The sequence below is a fragment of the Lepidochelys olivacea genome (assembly GCF_965140295.1).
Source record: "Lepidochelys olivacea isolate rLepOli2 genome assembly, chromosome: 3".
Lineage (NCBI taxonomy): Eukaryota > Metazoa > Chordata > Testudines > Cheloniidae > Lepidochelys > Lepidochelys olivacea.
Window position 1 is genome coordinate 37,544,843 of NC_140413.1, and position 21,595 is coordinate 37,566,437.

Genomic DNA, 21,595 nt, shown 5'->3' on the forward strand with positions numbered 1-21,595 from the left:
AAGCTCATGCTCAAATAAATTGCTTAGTGTCTAAGGTGCCACAAGTACTCCTTTTCTTTTTGTGAATACAGACTAACACGGCTGTTACTCTGAAACTAGATCATACTGAGTCCTGCATTGAGTGCAGGAGACTGGACTAGAAGACTCTCAATGTCCCTTCCAGTCCTATGATTTTATGATGATTTCTTGGATTTTACTTCCTTGAATTTGCAAATCATTAAGTTTTGGGAGTTCCACTGGCCCAATCTGTGTTAAAAAAACACCATAAAGCTAATCTCATAGCTGTGTTTTAGCACTTAATTCAGAATAGAGTCTGGAAGAGAATGCTATTTAATAAATGACTTGCTTGCTCTGTTCGTTTACCGTTTAATAGTTGTTAGTTTGATGCTATCTTGCTTCATTCTTCTTGCAAGATTCTTTGTAATTTTATTTAAGCATAGCTCCTTATGAATTTTGGGACATATTTGTGGACATTTCATAAGAGGGTAAGTAAGTGAATATTTTAATAAGGTAAGCTCACTCTTTGTTTTTATTCTCAATATTTTGAGATGCATGTATTGGTGGTTTTATTATATGATACTCATGTTATAACATTAAAAACTCTTGGAGGCTTGAATATGTATTTTCAGTCTAATAGTAACTTGTCTAATTTTCCACTCCATTGCACAAGTTTTTTGCTAGTGTTTAACTATGTGTTTCATGAAACGAGTATAACAGAGCAGAGAATCAATCCCATCATTCTTACTCACATGCTCCATGTATATTTTTAAATTATTTTTACTAACAATTGAGACCAGTCTATAAAATCAATTATTAGTAGTTTGTGAATGTATAATGTTAAAAACTCAAACATCTAAAACAATTATATGTAACACTTTGGTTAAAATCATGTTTTCAAAAAGACACTAACATGTTTTTGGAAAAATATTTAATATAAAATTAAAATGGCATTTGTTAAAAATAGAAGACCATATTGATTATAAATATTTATTTACAATAAATAAAAATAAATATTTATCTTCTATGCTTGGTTGACAAGAGGACATAACTCTTCTAATACGTCTTTGTGCAAATAACAAACATTGTAATTGCAAGTGCTACCCCTGATGTTATCTGTCCATTTAAAATAGTTATAATTATCACGGTATTTAAAGGTGTCTCTGTCTTCCTGTTTTGTTTTGTTTAGTATCTGATGCTGCCTCACAACTCAACTTGAGAAAAGCTGTAGTTTTTATTAGAGCAGCATGGAATGTTTGAGATTTTTCTAAAGGGAATCCCTTAAAAAAAAAAATCGAAACAGCTGGTCGCATTAACTGTGCATTTAGGCAAATGTTTTCATCAGAAAGGATGCACTATGCAGAAGTAGGTTAGAACAAATCCCAAGCAAAGCCATATTCTTCCTTTGTTAAGCACAGGCATCCCTCACTGATGTCAGCTGGATTTACGTGCAAGCTTATGAGGTCAGAATTTGACCTGCAGTGTTTAGAAAATAATGAGAAAATCTTTATGGGTAGATACATCTACCCCTTACCTTACATCACACAAACAAAATAGTTTTTCAAGAAGCTAATCGTAATACATAGGAGCACGACCAAAGGCGGGGAACACAGTGTTATACATGAATGAGTGGAAGAATGAGTAATGAGGAAATTTATCAATGGACAGCAAAGGAACCCATGGCCAAGGTTTCAAAAATAAGAGCTTGAAGTTAGGTTCCTAAATCCAAATTTAGGGCTCAAATCTTCCAAGGTACTACTGTAGCTGAGGCCTGGCCTGACATGAGTAGCTAACACTCTTCACCAGACCCATCAAAGCACTTAAACATGCTTAACTTTACATTGTCACTTAATTGGGTCTACTCAAATTCTGAGATTTAAGCATGTGGGTGTGTACTTTTCTGCATCAGGTAAGAGTGCTCAGCACTTTGAAGAATCAGCCCCTTTGGCACCTATATAAGTAGCTTGGGGTGGGATTTTCAAAAGCATCTAAGCAAGTTAAAAGCCTATTGCACTAGCTTCCAGGGGTGCTGGGCACCTAACTTCCTTAAATACTTTTGAAAATCTTGCCCTTTTCTTCCATAATGAAGTCTATGGAAGTTTCTGTGTGCTTAGCTTAGTTGATGACCAGGCCAAATGTTAGGAGCCTAACTTCAGGCACACAGCTGGCAAATCTTGGTCCCCATTTTTACACCATGATGCAACTTCTCAGAAAAAAATCAAAACAACATTGGGAATATTATGCTATGAACATTTTCATTCCGGGATTTAGATTAATGTTATAGAAAACAAACTGACTCAGGCTGAATTAATGTTTGTTAACTCATGAGATTTAACAATGATGAACAACATATGAAACCAAGTAGCATTTTTATTGATAGCACAACTATAGGCTCCTTATAAAATCACACAGAATTGCAATATTGTGCATGAAATAACTAATTTCTTTAAGAAAATACTTTATTTGCAATAATCACAACACAGAATTGGATTTCAGTTACTGTACATGTATTTTCTTGCAATGCTCTGGCTGTCTATAAATGCTGGATCCAGTGATGCCACCTTTGCTGCTATAAAGGAGTGAATACAGTGTAAAACTGCTGTCAGATCCGGAAATTCAAGTTCCTGAAAGAGGAAGTAAAAGACAAAATAGAGGTGAATAATTAGGGATCCAATCATTTTAAGTAAAGTGAGAAAAAGACAGGTTAGCAAATAACAGTGTTATTTACATGAAAATCTGGAACTTTAAATGGAACTGTAAGGTTAAAAATAATAATCTTAAAAGATCAATTATCTTACCTGGTTTACTAACAACCCTTGAATTATGACAATTTACTTTTCATTCTTTATGCTGTTAATTTATTTATTTATTTTGCATTTTACACAGCATGACAACTGAAATAGACTATTTAGTTTGCATTTATAAAGCAACAGTGGATTTGTGTGTATCTGACCAAATTTGTTAGGGAAGGGTGACCATAAACGGATGGACATTTTCACAGTGAATACAACATTCACAATGTATAAGTTTGGAAAGAACTTCACCTGATGTTTTCTATGTAATTCCTAAGTATTACAGTCTATTTTAGAGTGGTTTGATAGGCGTACAAAATTTGGGAAGATGTATATTAATACTGCTTGCTTAAAAAAGTGATGGGCACATAAACTCTAACTCTGTGTGTAAGTCAGAGTTGCTTCTCATCCTCTCTCATAAATTTCCTCCTACTTTTAGGAACTCATACCTTACTTTTTGTCCTTATATCACTTCTTTCTCCAATTGCTACCAGCCAGTAAAGGGATGATATTCTGGTAGAGGAATATAGCTTAAAAATAGGTCAATTTACAGGATACTGTAATCTATAAAGTGTCAACCTGGCAAATAAACCGTGGGGATGTTTTTCATTTTGAGCGGAAACATTCCTTTTCAACAGGACATTTACTAAGCATGCTTAGTTACAAAGTATATTCTTTACTCTGCTATAATTCAAAGCACTGGACATTTGCTTTTGCCATAATAGTATTTTATGATCTCTCCTAAACCAAATTGCTTCAAATAGTATATTTGAAACTCAAGGCTGTGTTCTGGAAGAAAACTAGTTCTTAGAGCACTTCACCACTGAAGAACATACATTTATTGGGCAGGAGCTGTTTCTCTGTATGACAGAGCATTTCTCTAGAGTTTTCACAAACTAAGAAAAAAATTGTTAAATTCCCAGCCATTCGATTCTGCAACCCTTATTCACACAATTAGTCCTTACTCACCCAAGCAGTCCTATTGAGGTCAATGGAAATACTCATTTGAGTGAGGATTACTCACATGAGTAAGGGCTGCAGGATCAGGCCCAAGCTTGCCAAGTAGCGCTTTCTGAAAATGAAGATAAATTTTCATATTAACGTCATTGAGAAAGACAATGATCATACATTTACAGAATTTTTGACTTTAAGCATCCCAATGCTGTTCATACAGTACTTTATATATAAGGACCGCTTCTCCAACTCTGGAAGCACAGCAGCATGACACAGCTACTCAAAACTGAACAAAGAACCGCATATCCAGCTGAAACTGCAAAGAGCATTGTAGATAAGCCGAAAATACTTGGAATTTGACTAACACACCAGGGTTGATCCTACCGTGATTAACACCGATACAGGATTTTTAATAGAAACAACAAGGAGTCTGGTGGCACCTTAAAGACTAATCGGTTTATTTGTGCATAAGCTTTCGTGGCTAGAAAACCCACTTCTTCAGGTGGACACAGTTTATCAGAACCTTGGTTTACATCTCATCTATTTTTAGATACAAAGTACTAGAATGAAAGACTATTGGAATTTGAAGGGAATATTTCCCAGCATAGTTTTTTTCCTAGATGCAGAGGGATCAGTTTTTTTCTCTGTATATTTCATTGTCCTTATAATGTCTGATTTTTCCATTTGCTGTAACTATTGTATTTCCAATTCTCTTGTAACAACTTTGCTCAGATTCTAAGACTTTTTGTTTCTTTTCAGCAGCTCCATTTTATCGACTTTTTAGCTTGAGCTTCTTAGCTTGATTGTCCTTGGCAGCCAAAGATAAAGACACAATTGCCCATGTAAACCTCTCACACTCTGTAACACTAATGCACTACACAGTATAGCATATTTGTTTATAGAATGGGGGAGATAGTTGTATTTCTTTTATAAATATATTTATTTCTGTCTATATGATTACTATAATATGTCTGCTATGTGGTTAGCATGAGTTAACTTAGGCCTTGTCTATACTACAAAGGTAGGCTGAGGTAAGTAGCCTTATGTCGACTTGTTTCTGCACGTGTCTATACTTAAATTTATTTCCCATGGACATAAGTGCCCCATTATGGCAACACAGTAACACCACCTCCCCAAACGGCATTGAGCCATGACTGAAGTACAGTGTTTGATGCAGTGCAAGTGTGGATATTGTGCAACCTATAGATTCTAATAGTCCTCCAGCAGCTGTCCCACAATGCCTGACACTGACTGCTTTGGCCACAGTTGTGAACTCCACTGCCCAGGGGTCAGGGAGACCGCAAACCATCCCCATCCCTTTTAAAAACCTTGCATACTTTTGAAATTCCTTTCTCATTGCCCAGCTTTGCGAGCACACCTTGCAGCTCTCCCTTGTGTGCAACTGCCCAACCAGCCATGCCAACTCCCCACTCTAAATGCACTCCTGCTTGAAGTAGACAAGAGGTATTGGATCTCTTGGGCTTGTGGGGAGAGAAGGCTGCACAGGCACAGCTATGGACCAGCTATAGAAACATAGGCATTAACAAGCAGATTGCACAGGGGATGCAGGTGAAGAGGTACAACAGGAATCAGCAGCAGTGCTGTGAGAAAGTAAAAAAACTACCACAGGTATACCACAAGGCCAGGGAAACCAACAGTCAATATGAAGCCAAACCGCAGACTTTTATTATGATCTGCATGAGATGCTTGGCAGAGGCCCCACCAGCGCCCTGAAGAGCACCATGGTTCCTCCAAGGAGCCAAAGACACAGAGCCCTGCAGTGAACAGTGAGGTGGAAGAGGAGCAGGAAGAGGAGGTGAAGGATGCTGGACATGACTGGAGGATCCAGTCATCCTATGAGCCAGCATGTGTTCAAGACTCCACCACAGTCTAGTCAGTCCCGGCAGCTGAGCATGGGCAAGCCTGATGCAGGGGAAGGAACACGGGTAAGCATGTGAATGCATTTCCCATTACAATGTTTAAATGTACAGATGGCGTCCAACCCAACTTAACAGGATACAGCTATTGACTTTTTGTTACTTTATTTGTACCGGAAGAGGTAGTTGTACAATAAACAGAGGTAGAGCTATCATCTGCTTTTCATTCCCATGTAGAGTTAGCCAAGGAGGCCAAGAGGAGCTGTTTGTTTATGTAACACAAGGATGGCACTTGAATCCTCTTGAGAGATCTCAATGAAACTTTCATGGAGGTACTCTGCAGTCCTCTCCTGAAGATTTCTAGGGATGGCAGCCTTCTTCCTTCTTTCATGGTAGGACACTTTCCCACATCAATCCGTGATTCAGCAAGCACCATTTCAGTAAACAGGCTAGCTGCAGGTGGACCCAGGCAGCTTTGAGATGTCAGTAGCAGCTGTCCTCTCTATTCCTTTTTTACCCTCAGAAGTGAGATACCAGCTAAAATCACGAGTGCCTGTGAAAAATAGTGCCAGTGCTCAGTGACACTGCTCTGCACTCGAACCCATGGGCTTAGGGGACAAAATTTTATTGTTTCATGCAACCAAACAATTCTCTCCTCGTTCCCCTCAACCCTGCTGGACAATACTCACCATGGCTGGGACTGGAGAGTAGTGCTGTACACAGGCACTCTACAGGACTGAAATGTCCACAAGCATGTTTTGTTTAAATCTTTCGGGGAGCAAGGGAAGGGAGTTCTGAAACTTAACTTTCACTTTCAGTGGTGAATATACAGACAATGATACCTCTGGGTATTTTATCTGTAACTGTTGCTGTTACAGCCTTGACGGGCCATCCCCTCCACATCTGCGGAACACCCGACCATGATAAAGAGGAGAAAGATAAGCAGATGTGAGGATATGTTCAGTGAGATTCTGAAAGCCAGTGCTTCATTGGACTGTGAACAGAGGGCCAGGAAGGTGAATATTTCAGACAGTATGGAGAAGGAAAGACCAGATAGAAGGCCCAAGAGTCCCAGCAGGAAAAGGAGAGAGAGATGCATCAGGACATAATTTGGCTTCTTCAGCAGCAAACACAGATACTGCAGACTCTAGTTGACCTACACTTCAACAATGAAGGGCTCATCTTCTTTTGCAGTCAATGAAGAACTCCATTTTAGCACTTCCCTACACCCAAAACATTCCATGTGGCTTCAGGGGCTGCATCCATAACCCTAGCACTCCACCCTGGGGGACAGTAAGGATGATCATAGCTTCACATTAACTGACCTGAGAAAACCAGGCTTGCTGTATGTGTAGCCAAAAGGAACTGAAATGGACAGGAAAGTTCTTTCTCCTTGTTAAGTTCTATTCCATTAATTTATTTCAGAAGTTTTCGTTCTATGTGTTTTTTAATGAATTGCATGTTGTTTCTTACACTGACTTTGGTAGCCATAAAAATCTCTTTCTGGTAAATAATTCATCTTTATTGCTTCACAACATATGCTTCAGAATGCTTAGTGCAACTGACAGCACTCACTACTTGTTATTGTACACGGTGACAGAACTCATAGGATCAGTGACATAGACGGCATAATAATTATAAATATACAAGAACCGCAAAATTAACAGATGTATTAACAGACAGCGTTATATTCATAAATGTACACCAAGCACCACACGATTCCTAACAGCCCCCAAAACTTCAGGGCCAGGTAGAGCACAGTCCACCACACCACTGTCTGACCGTTAAAGGATTATTTCAAGGCCTTCCTCAGCCACATAGCTCCGTGTCGAGTTCTTCTAATAGCCCTAGTGTCTGGCTGTTTGAACTCAGCAGACAGCTGTTCCACCCGCCCCCTTCACCTCAGTGGCAACTTTTTTCTCTTGGCCTCACAGACATTATGCTGAACACCACAGGCAGCTGTAACCATTGGGATATTTTTCTCCCAGAGATCCAATCTTGTGAGTAAACAGTGCCAGCATCCCTTTAATCTACCAAAACCATATTCTATCATATTCTTCACCTGCTGAGCCAGTAGGTGGATGTTTCCCTAGTGCTGTGAAGGTGGCTGGTGTACGGCTTCATGAGCCAGGGGAGCAAGATATAGCCGGGCTGATGCAGGATCACTAGTGGCATGCCAACATAGCCAATGGTAGTCCACTTGTCGGGAAAAAATGTTCCTGCTTATTGCTTTCTGAACCGTCCCATGTTCTTTAAGATGCAAGCATCATGCTACTTCCCTGACCAGCCCACACTGATGTTGGTGACGCATCCTCGGTGATCCACCAACACTTGCATTACCATGATGTACTCTGTGGCAAGGTGGTCTGGTGCCAAAATAGGGCTATGTGTACCAACCATTGCCCCATCGCAGTTCAGGAACCCCACTCTGCACATGCTCCGCTATGTTCTGCACATTACGAGAGTCACAGTCCTGTGTATTAGGAGTCAATTAATGGCCCTGCACACTCGCATGCTTACTGTGGATTTTCCAACTCCTAAATGATTTCCCACCAAATGGTAACATTCTGGCATTGCAAGCTTCCGTAGTGTGCTTCTCCACAGTCAGTGCAGCTCTCATTCTGGTGTCCCTGAGCTGGAGGACTGTGGTGAACTTGGCACACAGATCCAGAAATGTGGTCTTTCACACCCAAAAGTTCTGCAGCCACTGCTTGTTGTCCCAAAACTGCATTATGAGGCAATCCCACCAGTCAGTGCTTGTTTCTTGGACCCAGAAATGGTGTTCCATCATCTGCAGCTGCTCCATAAACACCAACAACAACCTTGAATTGGTTTTCACCGTTGGTTTAAGCCTTTTCCTCTCTGTTGTGTTTCTGCAGCCAACTAAGTAATACTTTTCTTTGAACAACCTGTTCACTGTCACTGCATTTTCATTGTGGCTGCATCACTCAGAGGGAATCAGATTTCAGAGTAACAGCCGTGTTAGTCTGTATTCGCAAAAAGAAAAGGAGTACTTGTGGCACCTTAGAGACTAACCAATTTATTTGAGCATGAGCTTTCGTGAGCTACAGCTCACTTCATCGGATGCATGCCGTGGAAACTGCAGCAGACTTTATATATACACAGAGAATATGAAAAAATACCTCCTCCCACCCCACTGTCCTGCTGGTAATAGCTTATCTAAAGTGATCATCAGGTGGGCCATTTCCAGCACAAATCCAGGTTTCCTCACCCTCCACCCCCCCACACAAATTCACTCTCCTGCTGGTGATAGCCCATCCAAAGTGACAACTCTTTACACAATGTGCATGATAATAAAGTTGGGCCATTTCCTGCACAAATCCAGGTTCTCTCACCCCCTCACCCCCCTCCCAAAAACCACACACACAAACTCACTCTCCTGCTGGTAATAGCTCATCCAAAGTGACCATTCTCCCTACAATGTGCATAATTAAGGTGGGCCATTTCCAGCACAAATCCAGGTTTTCTCACATCCCCCCCACCCCCATACACACACAAACTCACTCTCCTGCTGGTAATAGCTCATCCAAACTGACCACTCTCCAAGTTTAAATCCAAGTTAAACCAGAACATCGGGGGGGGGGGTAGGAAAAAACAAGAGGAAATAGGCTACCTTGCATAATGACTTAGCCACTCCCAGTCTCTATTTAAGCCTAAATTAATAGTATCCAATTTGCAAATTAATTCCAATTCAGCAGTTTCTCGCTGGAGTCTGGATTTGAAGTTTTTTTGTTTTAAGATAGCGACCTTCATGTCTGTGATTGCGTGACCAGAGAGATTGAAGTGTTCTCCGACTGGTTTATGAATGTTATAATTCTTGACATCTGATTTGTGTCCATTTATTCTTTTACATAGAGACTGTCCAGTTTGACCAATGTACATGGCAGAGGGGCATTGCTGGCACATGATGGCATATATCACATTGGTGGATGTGCAGGTATACGAGCTTCTGATAGTGTGGCTGATGTTATTAGGCCCTATGATGGTGTCCCCTGAATAGATATGTGGGTACAATTGGCAACGGGCTTTGTTGCAAGGATAAGTTCCTGGGTTAGTGGTTCTGTTGTGTGGTATATGGTTGTTGGTGAGTATTTGCTTCAGGTTGCGGGGCTGTCAGAGGCCAAAACCCAGCTGGCTCTGATGAGGAGACAGTGTTGGTGAACAGAGATACTGTACTATGGAGATCCAGTCTAAAAGTGGGGGGTGTCCAAGGAAAGACAGAGAGAGGGATCATTGGTATAGCTTACCTTGAACCATGATAACTATAAAAATCAAAGGATAATTATGGAGAATGAGAGAGTTAAGTTAATTATTTTTTATAAATATCATATGCATCTCAGTTTACCTGTGTGATAGTCTCCTGCCCGAATGCACAGAATTAAATCAAAAGAGGCTGTTGGGGGAAGCTAACGGGAAATGAAACAATAGCAAAGGCAGCAAGAGTCTCTGAGGAAACAAAGGGGAAAACTATTAACTGGGAGATATAGGTAGGCCTGTCTTGACATGAGTAATTAAACACATGGGGGTGGGGGAGAACTTATTCTTTTGAAGATAGGATTGGGGAGGTAAATGTATCATTAGGCTGAAAACAGAGTGTTTGTGCTAAGGCCTGGTCTACCCTACGGGGTTAGGTCGAATTTTTCTATGTTAGGTCGATTTAAAAATGACTGTGTCCACACAACCAACCCTGTTCCGTCAATCTAAAGGGCTCTTAAAATCTACTTCTGTACTCCCCAACAAGGGGAGTAGCGCTAAAATCGACCTTGCTGGGTCGAATTTGGGGTACTGCAGATGCAAATCAACGGTATTGGCCTCCAGGAGCTATCCCAGAGTGCTCCATTGTGACCACTCTGGACAGCACTTTGAACTCTGATGCACTAGCCAGGTACACAGGAAAAGCCCCAGGAACTTTTGAATTTCATTTCGTGTTTGGTCAGCATGGCGAACTCAGCAGCACAGATGACCATGCAGTCCCCCGCAGAATCGTAGAGCATAGAATGTTTCTAAGCTCCCCCTATCATCCCCATCCCTGAGGTTATTGCAGATTAGAAGGCGAAAAAAACACACTCGCGATGATATGTTTTCCCAGCTCATACAGTCCTCCCGCACTGATAGGGCACAGCTTAATGCATGGAGGCATTCAGTGGCAGAGGCCAGGAAAGAATTAAGTGAGCATGAAGAGTGGAGGCAGGACGTGATGCTGAGGCTAATGGGGGAGCAAATGGACATGATGAAGCATCTGTTGGAGCTTCAGGAAAGCCAACAAGAGCACAGACTCCTGCTGCATCCACTGTATAACCGCCTCCCCTCCTCCCCATGTTCCATAGCCTCCTCACCCAGACGCCTAAGAACGTGGGGGTGGAGGGAGACTCCAGGCACCCAGCCACTCCACTCCAGAGGATAGCCCAAGCAACAGAAGGCAGTCATTCAAACAGTTTGATTTTTAGTGTGACTACAAAGAACAATGTGGCCTTGTCCTTCCTCCTCCCCCACCCCATCTGGGCTACCTTGTCTGTTATTTCATTTTTTTTAATTAATAAAGAAAGAATGCATGGTTTCAAAACAATAGTTACTTTATTTTAAAGCGGGGAGGGTGGTTGGCTTACAGGGAATTAAAATCAACAAAGGGGGTGGATTTTCATCAAGGAGAAACACACGCAACTGTCACAGCAAAGCCTGGCCAGTCATGAAACTGGTTTTCAAAGCCTCTCTGATGTGCAGTATGCCTTGCTGTGCTCTTCTAATCGCCCTGGTGTCTGGCTGCTCAAAATTGGATGACAGGCAATTTGCCTCAACCTCTCACCCCTCCATAAACGTCTCCCCCTTACTCTCACAGATATTATGGAGCACACAGCAAGCAGCAATAACAATGGGAATGTTGGTTGGGCTGAGGTCTGACCTAGTCAGCAAACAGCGCCAGCGAGCTTTTAAACGTCCAAAGGCACATTCTACCACCATTCTGCACTTGCTCAGCCTATAGTTGAACTGCTCCTTACTACTGTCCAGGCTTCATGAGCCGTGGGAGCAAGGGGTAGGCTGGGGTAGGTGTGACCGCATGGTGCTGCTGGCTGGGAGAGCAGCCTGAGGCAGAAGCCTCCAGCTTGCATGATATTCCAGGCAGGACTGAATCCCCATGAAATGAAACTTAAAGAAGAGAATGACTTGGAGTCTCTGGATCACATTCAGTGCTCTAAGAGGAGACTAGCCATGTCTGTCCATGTGCCCCTGATCAACCTCACTGAGGTCTGCCAGGAGCACCCAGGAGACGTACAATGGCTATTCGTCCTACTGCACTGTCTGCCGCAAAGGCAAGGAGCTGCTGCTGTGTAGCAATGCAGTACCACATCTGCCAGCAGCACCCAGGAGACATACAGTGATGGTGAGCTGAGCAGGCTCCATGCTTGCCGTGGTATGGCGTCTGCACGGGTAACCCAGGACAAAAGGCGCAAAACGATTTTCTGCCATTGCTTTCATGGAGGGAAGGAGGTAGGGAGTGGGACCTGACGACATGTACCCAAAACCACCCGCAACAATGTTTTTGCCCTATCAGGCATTGGGAACTTAACCCAGAATTTCAATGGGCGGTAGAGACTGTGAGAACTGTGGGATAGCTACCCACAGTGCACCGCTCTTTAAGTCGATGCTAGCCATGGAAGTGAGGATGCACTCCGCCGACTTAATGCGCTTAGTGTGGACATACTGAATCGACTGTATAAAATCGGTTTCTAAAAATCGACTTCTATAAAATCAACCTAATTTGTAGTCTAAACATACCCATAGTAAGATAAGTAAATCCTAAGTAAGGTCAGTAGGCTAAAAAGACAGACCTGAGTTCTTGGGAAGCCAAGAGGAAAGAGGTCTCGAAGGGAATCCCAACAGGGGAATGCTCCCTACCTGACTCCAGCTAGACTGGTATTCTTCCCAGACCCAAATGTGCGATCAAAGGGTATGCTAAAACCTTAAAGATGCTAGCTTAGGGAAGAAAGTGGGAGGGAAGGAGTGGGCTGGCAGCAACAGTGGCTAGTGATGAGACTCCGGCAGACAGAGACACACAGGAACTGCAGTAAGCAAGCTGGCTCTCCCAAACCAGATAGGAATAAACTGGACCTAGCTGAGCTATGCACAGAGGGGCTAAACTTAGGAAAATAAATATGTGTATAGGACTCCTTATTGTTTTAACACATTTTTCCTAGATTCTCCTTTTGACAAATCAATGGTTCTTTTGTATGAAGAAGCTGTCTTAGAGTAACTTTAATCACCTACTGTCACAGGCTCCCAGAGGAAAAGACTTATTGGTGCCAAACAAGTTGGGCCTTTTGTGTTAACATGGTTGGGAAACACCCCAGAGATTCAGTCTAGGAGTGGCAGGACCGGGTGGCTCCACCCACAGTGAGGTGCAGGAAGTGAGGCCAGCCACCTGAGAGCTGCACTTGAGTGCAACTGACAGGGGTCTAAAGTGCAGTTTGATCTGTAACCCTGACAACAATCCTCAAATAATGTGTCTGAATAAAACCAATGAAAGCATAGAATCTCATCTTTGTCTTTTACTTATTCTACCGTGCACAGAGGAAAAGGCTGTCCTGGGCTCTGTTCTGCCTCATGTATTGCAGCTCAGATTTTTGCCTAGTTTGAAGAATAAAAGTCAACTTGCTACTCTCCTTTTCAGGAAACTGGTAGAACTCACAGTGGGCTTGTGACAATGATGGGGAGAGCTGACCATGCATAAAAGGGGACAAAGAAGGTAACATGCAGGAAAAGAGATACTCTACAGATAACTTAATGACTCAGTGATCTTTCAGCATTTCAGCATTGGTATTTTCATGACCAAAATGTTCTAGAATAATTTCTTAATTAGTTGGTCACAAACAGGCTTTCTATAAGATCAGGGCATGAATGCTTTCTTGTCTCAGTTATTTCCCGCCCCCCCACAGATTTATCATTATTGAAAGGAAAAGGCCATTTTACATTAGAACAGCCATACGGGGTCAGACTAATGGTCCATTTAGCTTGGTATCCTGTGTATGACAGTGGCCAAATCCTAGTGCTTCAGAAGGAATGAACAGAACATTACGATTTTGGATGATCCATCCCCTGTCATCCTGTCCCAACTTCTGGCAGTTGGAGGTTTAGGGACACCCGGATCATGGGATTGCTACCCCGACCATCTTGGCTAATAGCCATTGATGGACCTATCCTCCATGAATTTATCAAATTCTTTTTTTAACCCAGTTATACTTTTGGCCTTCACTACATCCCATGTGTACAAGTTCTACAGGTTCACTGGGCATTTTGTGAAGACATACTTCCTTTTATTCATTTTAAACCTGATGCCAATTACTTTAATCAAGTGACCCCTGGTTTTTGTGTGATGCAAAAGGATAAATAACACTTCACTGTTCACTTTCTCCATAGCTGCCACAATTTTACTGACCTCTATCATTTCCCTCCTTAATCACCTCTTTTCTAAGTTGATCAGTCCCAGTCTTTTTCATCTCTGTTCCATACCCCTTATCGTTGCCCTTCTCTGCTCCTTTTCCAATTCTAATATGTATTTTTTGAGCTGAAGTGACCAAAGCTGCATACAGTATTCAAAGTGAGGGCCTATCATGGATTTATACAGTGGCATTATGATATTTTCTGTTTTATTATCTATCCTTTTCCTAATGGTTACTACATTCTGTTAGCTTTTTTTGACTGTCGCTGCACATAGGGCAGATGTTTTCAGAGAACTATCCATGATGATTCTAAGATCTCTTTATTGAAAACTAATTTAGATCCCATTATTTTGTATGTATAGTTAGGATTATGTTTTCCAATGTGCACTACTTTGCATTTATCAACACTGCATTTCATCTGCATTTTGTCACCCAGTCACCCCGTTTAGTGAGATCCTTTTGAAACTCTTCACTGTCAGCTTTGGATTTAACAATCTTGAACAATTTTGTATCATCTGCAATTTTTTCCACCTCACTGCTCACCCCTTTTCCAGATCATTTATGAATATATTGAACAGCACAGGTCCCAGTACAGATCCATGGAGGACCCCGCTATATACCTCTCTCCACAGTGAAAACTGACCATTTATTCCTACCCTTTGTTTCTATCTTCTATCTGGGCTTGGTGAATTATTACTCTTTAATTTATCAATTTGTTCCCAAACCTTCTCTACTGACACCTCAATCTGGGACAGTTCCTCAGATTTGTCACCTGAAAAGAATGGCTCGAGTGTGGCGATCTCCCCCATATCCTCTGTAGTGAAGACCGATAGAACAAATTAATTTAGCTTCTCCACAATGGCCTTCTCATTTTTAAGAGCTCCTTTAGTATCTCGATCATCCAGTGGCCTCACAGACTATTTGGAAGGTTTCCTGCTTCTGATGTACTTTAAAAAAAATTGTGTCCTTAGCTAGTTGTTCTTCAGATTCTTTCTTGTCCTGCCTTATCATATGTTTGCCCTTGACTTGCCAAAGTTTCTGCTGCTTTCTGTTTTTCTCACTAGGATTTGACTTCGAACTTGGGGTCTGATCTTTCCAAGATGAGGTGGCAACGAGTAACATACAATAGAAGTAACAAAAGGACAGCCAAGTTCTGAAGGTGTTTTCACAGATGATCAGCAGCAAGTTACTTAGGTTTAACAAGCAAATATTAAAGTGCTTTACTAGCCCAGGACCTATCTATAAATAATATTCTAAATAAATTTGTATGGGTTGAATATACAATTTATATTGAGAAATAGCTGCTTATCTTATCACAGAAGTTATAATTCATTAAAATCTTAATAACCTTATACAGAGTGTGATCCTGAGATCTATAGTCTGGGAGATTCAATGATACTCAGTGTCCCTGTCTTTAAATTAAGAGCCTATATCAAATGGGTAATTCATAAAAACTAACAGTATTGTAAGTTGTAAAGGAATGGATTTTTGCTTCAACCTGTCTGGGTTCCTCTTCTGTGATGTAAGCATAAATGCCATTAAAGCACAAATAAATATGTTTAACAAACTCATGAATGCCAGGAAATTCAGAGTTAAAGCTGAAACCTTGTTTTACTCATATCATTAAGTGCAGTATATTATTATTCTAGAACTTCCTTCAATCTTTAGGCCTTGCAGGATGAGTCAATCATGAGGATAATTCAGCTACATGTTGATATCTGTATGTTTTAGTAAAAACAAACACCTCCCCCCCAAATCCTTAACATTACTTAAACTCTACATTTGACTTGTTTCCCAACTAGCAGAAGTACGTCTGCACAGTTTGGTTTCAGCAAGGAAGGAATACAGGAATATACAATTACCTTGGGAACAGATAGTCTTTATGATAATTCCAACTTCATTGACACACAGCAGTACAGGATATCTCACAAAGAAATCTGTTTCGGTAAGATTCCAGCCTGATTTCTAAAACAAAGAGGTCTGGATATGCTTCACATAGTCACATAGAACCAGACTTTTAAAGGATCTAAACCCAGCTGTGGGTGCTGAGCACTTGAAAATCAGGCCTCTGGAGAATCAGTTGTTCAGGACTCATTTGTACTTCTTAAAAGTTTGAATTATGATAGGGAGACGGAAGAGGTGCATACCTTTAGCAATGGTGTCTGGAGCCACTATACCTCTATAGGACATGAATCGGGAGCATGCTGAGAGGCACTATGGGGAGCATGCTGAGAGGCATCCCTTGCTATACATATGGAACAAGTGTAGCCTATGTTCACCCCAGTGCAGCCTGGCAACCTACAGTGGGCGAGGTGAAAGCCCCAGCAAGATTTAGCTCCTCTGTAGCCGCTAATATCAAGAACAGCTCAAATTGCCTCCTCATCTATGCTATTAGCAACGAAAAGGTAACATTTCCAAGACAAACATCACTTCTGCCCTATAGTAAAAGTAGTAAAGTTATGAACACACATACGTACAGCACACACATACGTACAGCTAATATTGCAGTGGAACTGCTGATGGGCTGACTATGCTGTTTTTTAAAAATTATTTATAGTTGGTTAAAAATATTCATGTTATTTTTAAAAAGGAAGAGGCAAGAATCTTTCAGGATCCTGCTTTCACATGTGGCTAGTCAATAGATGAAGAAATATTAGTTCAGAAATTACCCTGAAAGAACGAAAACTCTTTGGGAACTTAACTAAAGTGTTCACTTTGTTGTAATTGGTGATAAATGACAGCTAGCTGCTAAAATATTCATTCAAGTTTCACATGCAAAATTAGATCTTCTTGTGAAAGAAAAATGAAGTGTAAAGTGTTGGTTAAAATCCTTTGAAGAAAATAAACCCACATAATCCTTATTTTGATTTTTTTTTTATATCAGAAGCACAAAGTATTTTTTCTGTCTTGCCTGACAGATATGGAGCATATATGGAAATAAGTTTTCTAAATACACATTTTATGTACAGTAGATGTAAATTATTAATCAGTATCTCAACTGGATATAAACACCAAGAGAGAAGAAATATTGTTGTTTATATCTTTTATTGTTTATTTGTTCCCCCCCACACACATCCAACTAAAATGAAGTGCATGGTCATGTTTTTTCTGTATTATAATATAGCCTTTAATATAACAGTTCCCATCTCCAGCCAAACAAAAGCTTTAAACTTGAATTATAATGTCTGCAAGCTACATCACATAACAGACAAAAACTGTCTTCAAGGATTTTAGGATTTGATCCAAACTTCACTGAAGTCAATGGAAAGACTCTGATTGACTTTAATAGATTTTGGATCAGTCCCTGAGTGTGCTGTTAAAAGCCCTGGAGAGACACACTGTTCTAATCCACATATTCAGCCCTCAGTGACATTAATGAGCATTCTACACAGAGACCAAATGCAGTATACGGACCTTAGAAAAGAGCAAATTCCTTACAAACTTTCTCATTTTATACTGTGGTCTTATTCTTATCCAGGGATTGGCAATGTTTGGCACACGGCCCACCAGGGTAAGCCCCGAGGCGGGCCGGGCCTGTTTGTTTACCTGCCGCATCCACAAATTCAGTTGATTGCGGATCCCATTCGCCGCAGTTCGCCATCCCAGGCCAATGAGGGCTGTGGGAAGCGGCGGCCAGCACATCCCTTGGCCCTCACCGCTTCCTGCACCTGGCCACCTGATATCAGGCATTTCCCCATTTAAATATAAATAGGAAAGGCATGCAGGATCTGTCCCAATATCCACAAACCAGCACAAAAAACAGCGTATATTGTTAAGGCCTCTCATATCAAAGAGTGCATGTCTATGCAATTCTCTCCACAAGTCAAACTCCAACTTAAAAGAATTCTCTGCTGCATAAGAAGGAAATGCAATTTTCCATTCTTCAAACTTCATTAATATTCAGACTTTTTCCCTCCAAACTTGATCAGAGACTAATTACATGCAATTTGACTGTCTAGGAGTTGTTTGGTTATCTGTATGAAGAAAAGTGGCAACTTTGTTTTATTGGAGAAGTGTATTTTTTCAGTCATCTAGAATCCAAGAACACAACACAAGGAATTTTTCTCAAACTGTACAGAGAGAGAGAGAGAGAGAAAACCTTTGTCCAAACACCATGGATGGAAATTTAATTCCCAAAGGAGAGTTTTTCAGAAGGCTACAAGCATATGAAATTAGGGGTAATCCAGGAAACTCTTTTGCAACATTAACTATAGCATTTGCTGCCAAGTGAATGTTATAACTCATCCATACTGAGCTTCGTTTGACATCTACTAGCTCATCTATTCACGAGAAATGAAACTTCCATTATTTGATTACATTTGTGTTTCTCGTTATTGGCTGCACCTCCCTATTCGGCACCATCTGCCTCTTTGAAATTCTTCCTTCGTTATCTTAAACTCATATACTGCACTAATACTACATCAGGGTAGAGGGGGGAATCAGTGCTGTATCCTTTTGTGTCCAAGCCATAATTCTGAAGCCTAAGGCTATGTCTACACTGCACACCCCGGTGCCTGTGTGTAGGGTATACATAGCTACACGCAGCTGTGAAAAGCAAGTTGCATCCACACTGTGGTGTGTAGCTACATCCACTAGTGAAAGGGAGCTGCTGGAACCTTTCCTCACTGCATTCCCATTGCCAGAGCCTTTCCCTGTGGTCTTTGGGAAAGGCTCAGATAGCAGTGAGACAGTGGGACACTGCACTTCTAAAAATAGGAGTATAGATGGAGGAGGTACTGCTTGGATGTGTAGAGAGCCATTCAGGGTACATACCCACAAGGTTCAGGCATGCCTTTACTTTACTCACCTTATTCTCATGCCATTCAATGAGCTTTCATTCTGTTCTGTCAACATTTGTACTGTACATATACACCAGACCCTTGCTAGAACACATGTCTATATAGCACAAATTCACATATAATGGGGTCACGCCCATGGATCCCAAATTTAATTACTTTAATTGCAATTCATTTTAATGCAGTCCCCGTGTTAACGCAGTACCATGCATGGATCCCAAATCCCGCATTCTAGCAAGGGTCCGGTGTACATTTGTGTGTATGCTCACACATACTTTGTACTTATGTAGCACCTTCAATCTGAAGAGCTCAATATTTTTAACAAACATAAATGAAAATACTTGTGAAATAAGGAAGTATTTTTATTCCCATTTTACAAATAGGGATATTGAGGCACATAACAGTAAACTGACTCATGCATGCAGAAAGCTTCCTGAACCCAAATCTCCTGGCTCCCCTACTAACATATGCCTCTATTAATATATAGGATCCAGTAGGAAACACTACTGGGTGTAGTGCTTACTAAACATGAGTAGTTCAACTGATGGTAGTAAGCACTTTGCTGGGTAGTGAGCACAATAGTAAATAAAAATGCTGGTTAGAAAATAGTTGTTTTTCTTTCCAACATTTTTGACTTTGTTAAAAAAATTTTAAATGTTTTTTAGCAACCAAAAACTGAAAAAAAATTGTGGTGAAAACAGCTAAAACCCAGAACATTTTCAAGTGAAAATAGTCAAAAAACAAAAAAATTCCCTTTTCATCCAAAAATACTCAAAGAGGTTTTTGGCTTTCCAATGAAAGATCTTTTTTTTTTTTTTTGAGGAAGGTAGACACTTACAGAACAACCAACCAACAATAATACTAATAATAATTTGGTCAAAAACAATTTTCCTTTGCAAAAAATTAGACCACCCCTAAAAATGTTTGTCAGATAAGGTTGCATAGGCAATAAATACTGGACCAATTCACAGTATAGAACTACAAAGGAAAACACGTTTTATTTGTGGCCTTTATTTTCCTCATTTATGATAAGAACATAAGAACGGCCATAATAGGTTAAACCAATGGTCCATCTAGCCCAGTCCATCTTCTGACAGTAGACAGGTGCTTCAGAGGGAATGAACAGATAATTATCAAGTGATCCATCCCCTGTTGCCCATTCCCAGCTTCTGGCAAACAGAGACTAGGATCACTTCAGAGCAAGGTTTTGCATCCCTGCCCATTCTAGCTAATAGCCATAGATGGACCTATCCTCCATGAACTTATCTAGTTAGTTTTTGTTATATTCTTGGCCTTCACAACATCCACCGGGAAAGAGATTCACAGGTTGACTGTGAAGAAGTAATTCCTTTTATTTGTTTTAAATCTGCTGCCTATGTGCAAGTACATTATATCCACTGGATCACCCTTGTCCACATGCTTGTTGACCCCCCTCAAAGAATTCTAGTAAATTAGTAAGGCATGATTTGTGAAGAAGCCCAGAATGTTTTCTTCTTGCTACTGTTTTTAACATTGAAAAGACCAGGTCTTGCCTAATTTACAGTTTTGCTTATAATCTTTGGCATAGAAATTGAATTATAACCTCACAAATAACAAGAAACTGAAATATGACCACCACAAGAGGGGAAGGAATTTTTAGAATGTTTAAAACTCTTGTTTTTACTGATTTTGCCCATTGTGCCACCTAAATTCCTTCACTGGCTTCCTCTTCTGCATACCATCACATGCAAGCTCTTGCCATTGCCTTCAAAGCCATACATGACTGTCTTTCCCTTCTTATCTGATTGTATTTCGCTGTTGCATGCATTGTAGCTGTGTCAGTCCCAGGATATTTGACAGACAAGGTGGGTGAGATAATATTTACACTCTTGAATGAACTCACACAGGAAAATGATAAAATGATAAAACACAAAACACCTCACTACCGTGGGTGACTACTCTTCACAACATGATCACTCTATATCTGACCTATCAATACTCATCCTCAGAGGAAACCTGCACACTTTCAAAAGATGAACCTGGGAGTTTAAATTCATTACTCTGCTAGACTAAAAATCATGGACTGAACAGAAACACTGAATTTATGGCTTATTACCATGATCTGTAACCCACTAACCCTCTCTTTTTGTCCTATTACTGCAGAAGTGTTAACAGGCCACTCTACCTTGAATGGTCCCTTACAATATGTGCTAATTACTTATGCTAAATAAGCTGTTCCACCTTGCATTTTGCTTTGACTCTGGGAGAACCTTTCCCAGACTTGAAGAAGAGTTCTGTGTGGCTTGAAAGGTTGTCTCTCTCTTCAACAGAAGTTGGCCCAATAGAAGATACCTCACACAGGTCTCTCTGTATTTCACTTTGCTACTCTCCAACCTCGTCTTCTCTGCTAGTGACTCCAGCCTCAATGCACCATTTCTCCCATGCCAACACCATGAGCTTTCTCCCATGCCAACGCCTGCATAGGCAACTTGAAACACCCTCAAACTTTGGCAGGATCAAAGTCCATAACCTGGACCCAGTTCCAAATGTCATAGCAAGCACTAGGTCTATGCATCAAACCAGAACTTTGAATGTAAACATCACGGCACTGGGGTCTTATCCTAAGATCTGAATTTTGAAGCTAAAGGTCTTGTTTAAAGTTATTTAGAGAGAAAAAAGGATTGTGCATCATACAACAGTTGCTATGTAATCAGTATACAATCAATGCTATGTATCTTATCACT

The 21,595-nt window shown here is 40.8% G+C and overlaps 1 protein-coding gene across 1 annotated transcript in view; it reads right to left on the reverse strand.

Annotated features, from left to right (window-relative positions):
- Window positions 1-2,489: 2,489 nt before the first annotated feature.
- The window catches only part of SNTG2 (syntrophin gamma 2), a gene marked incomplete at its 3' end in the record, with an annotated part of 518,636 nt that continues 499,530 nt past the window's right edge, over window positions 2,490-21,595 (reverse strand). Inside the window, exon 17 of the mRNA XM_084623596.1 lies at window positions 2,490-2,621. Coding sequence (XP_084479722.1) covers window positions 2,490-2,621 — 132 coding nt within the window. The remainder of the gene's footprint in view (window positions 2,622-21,595) is intronic.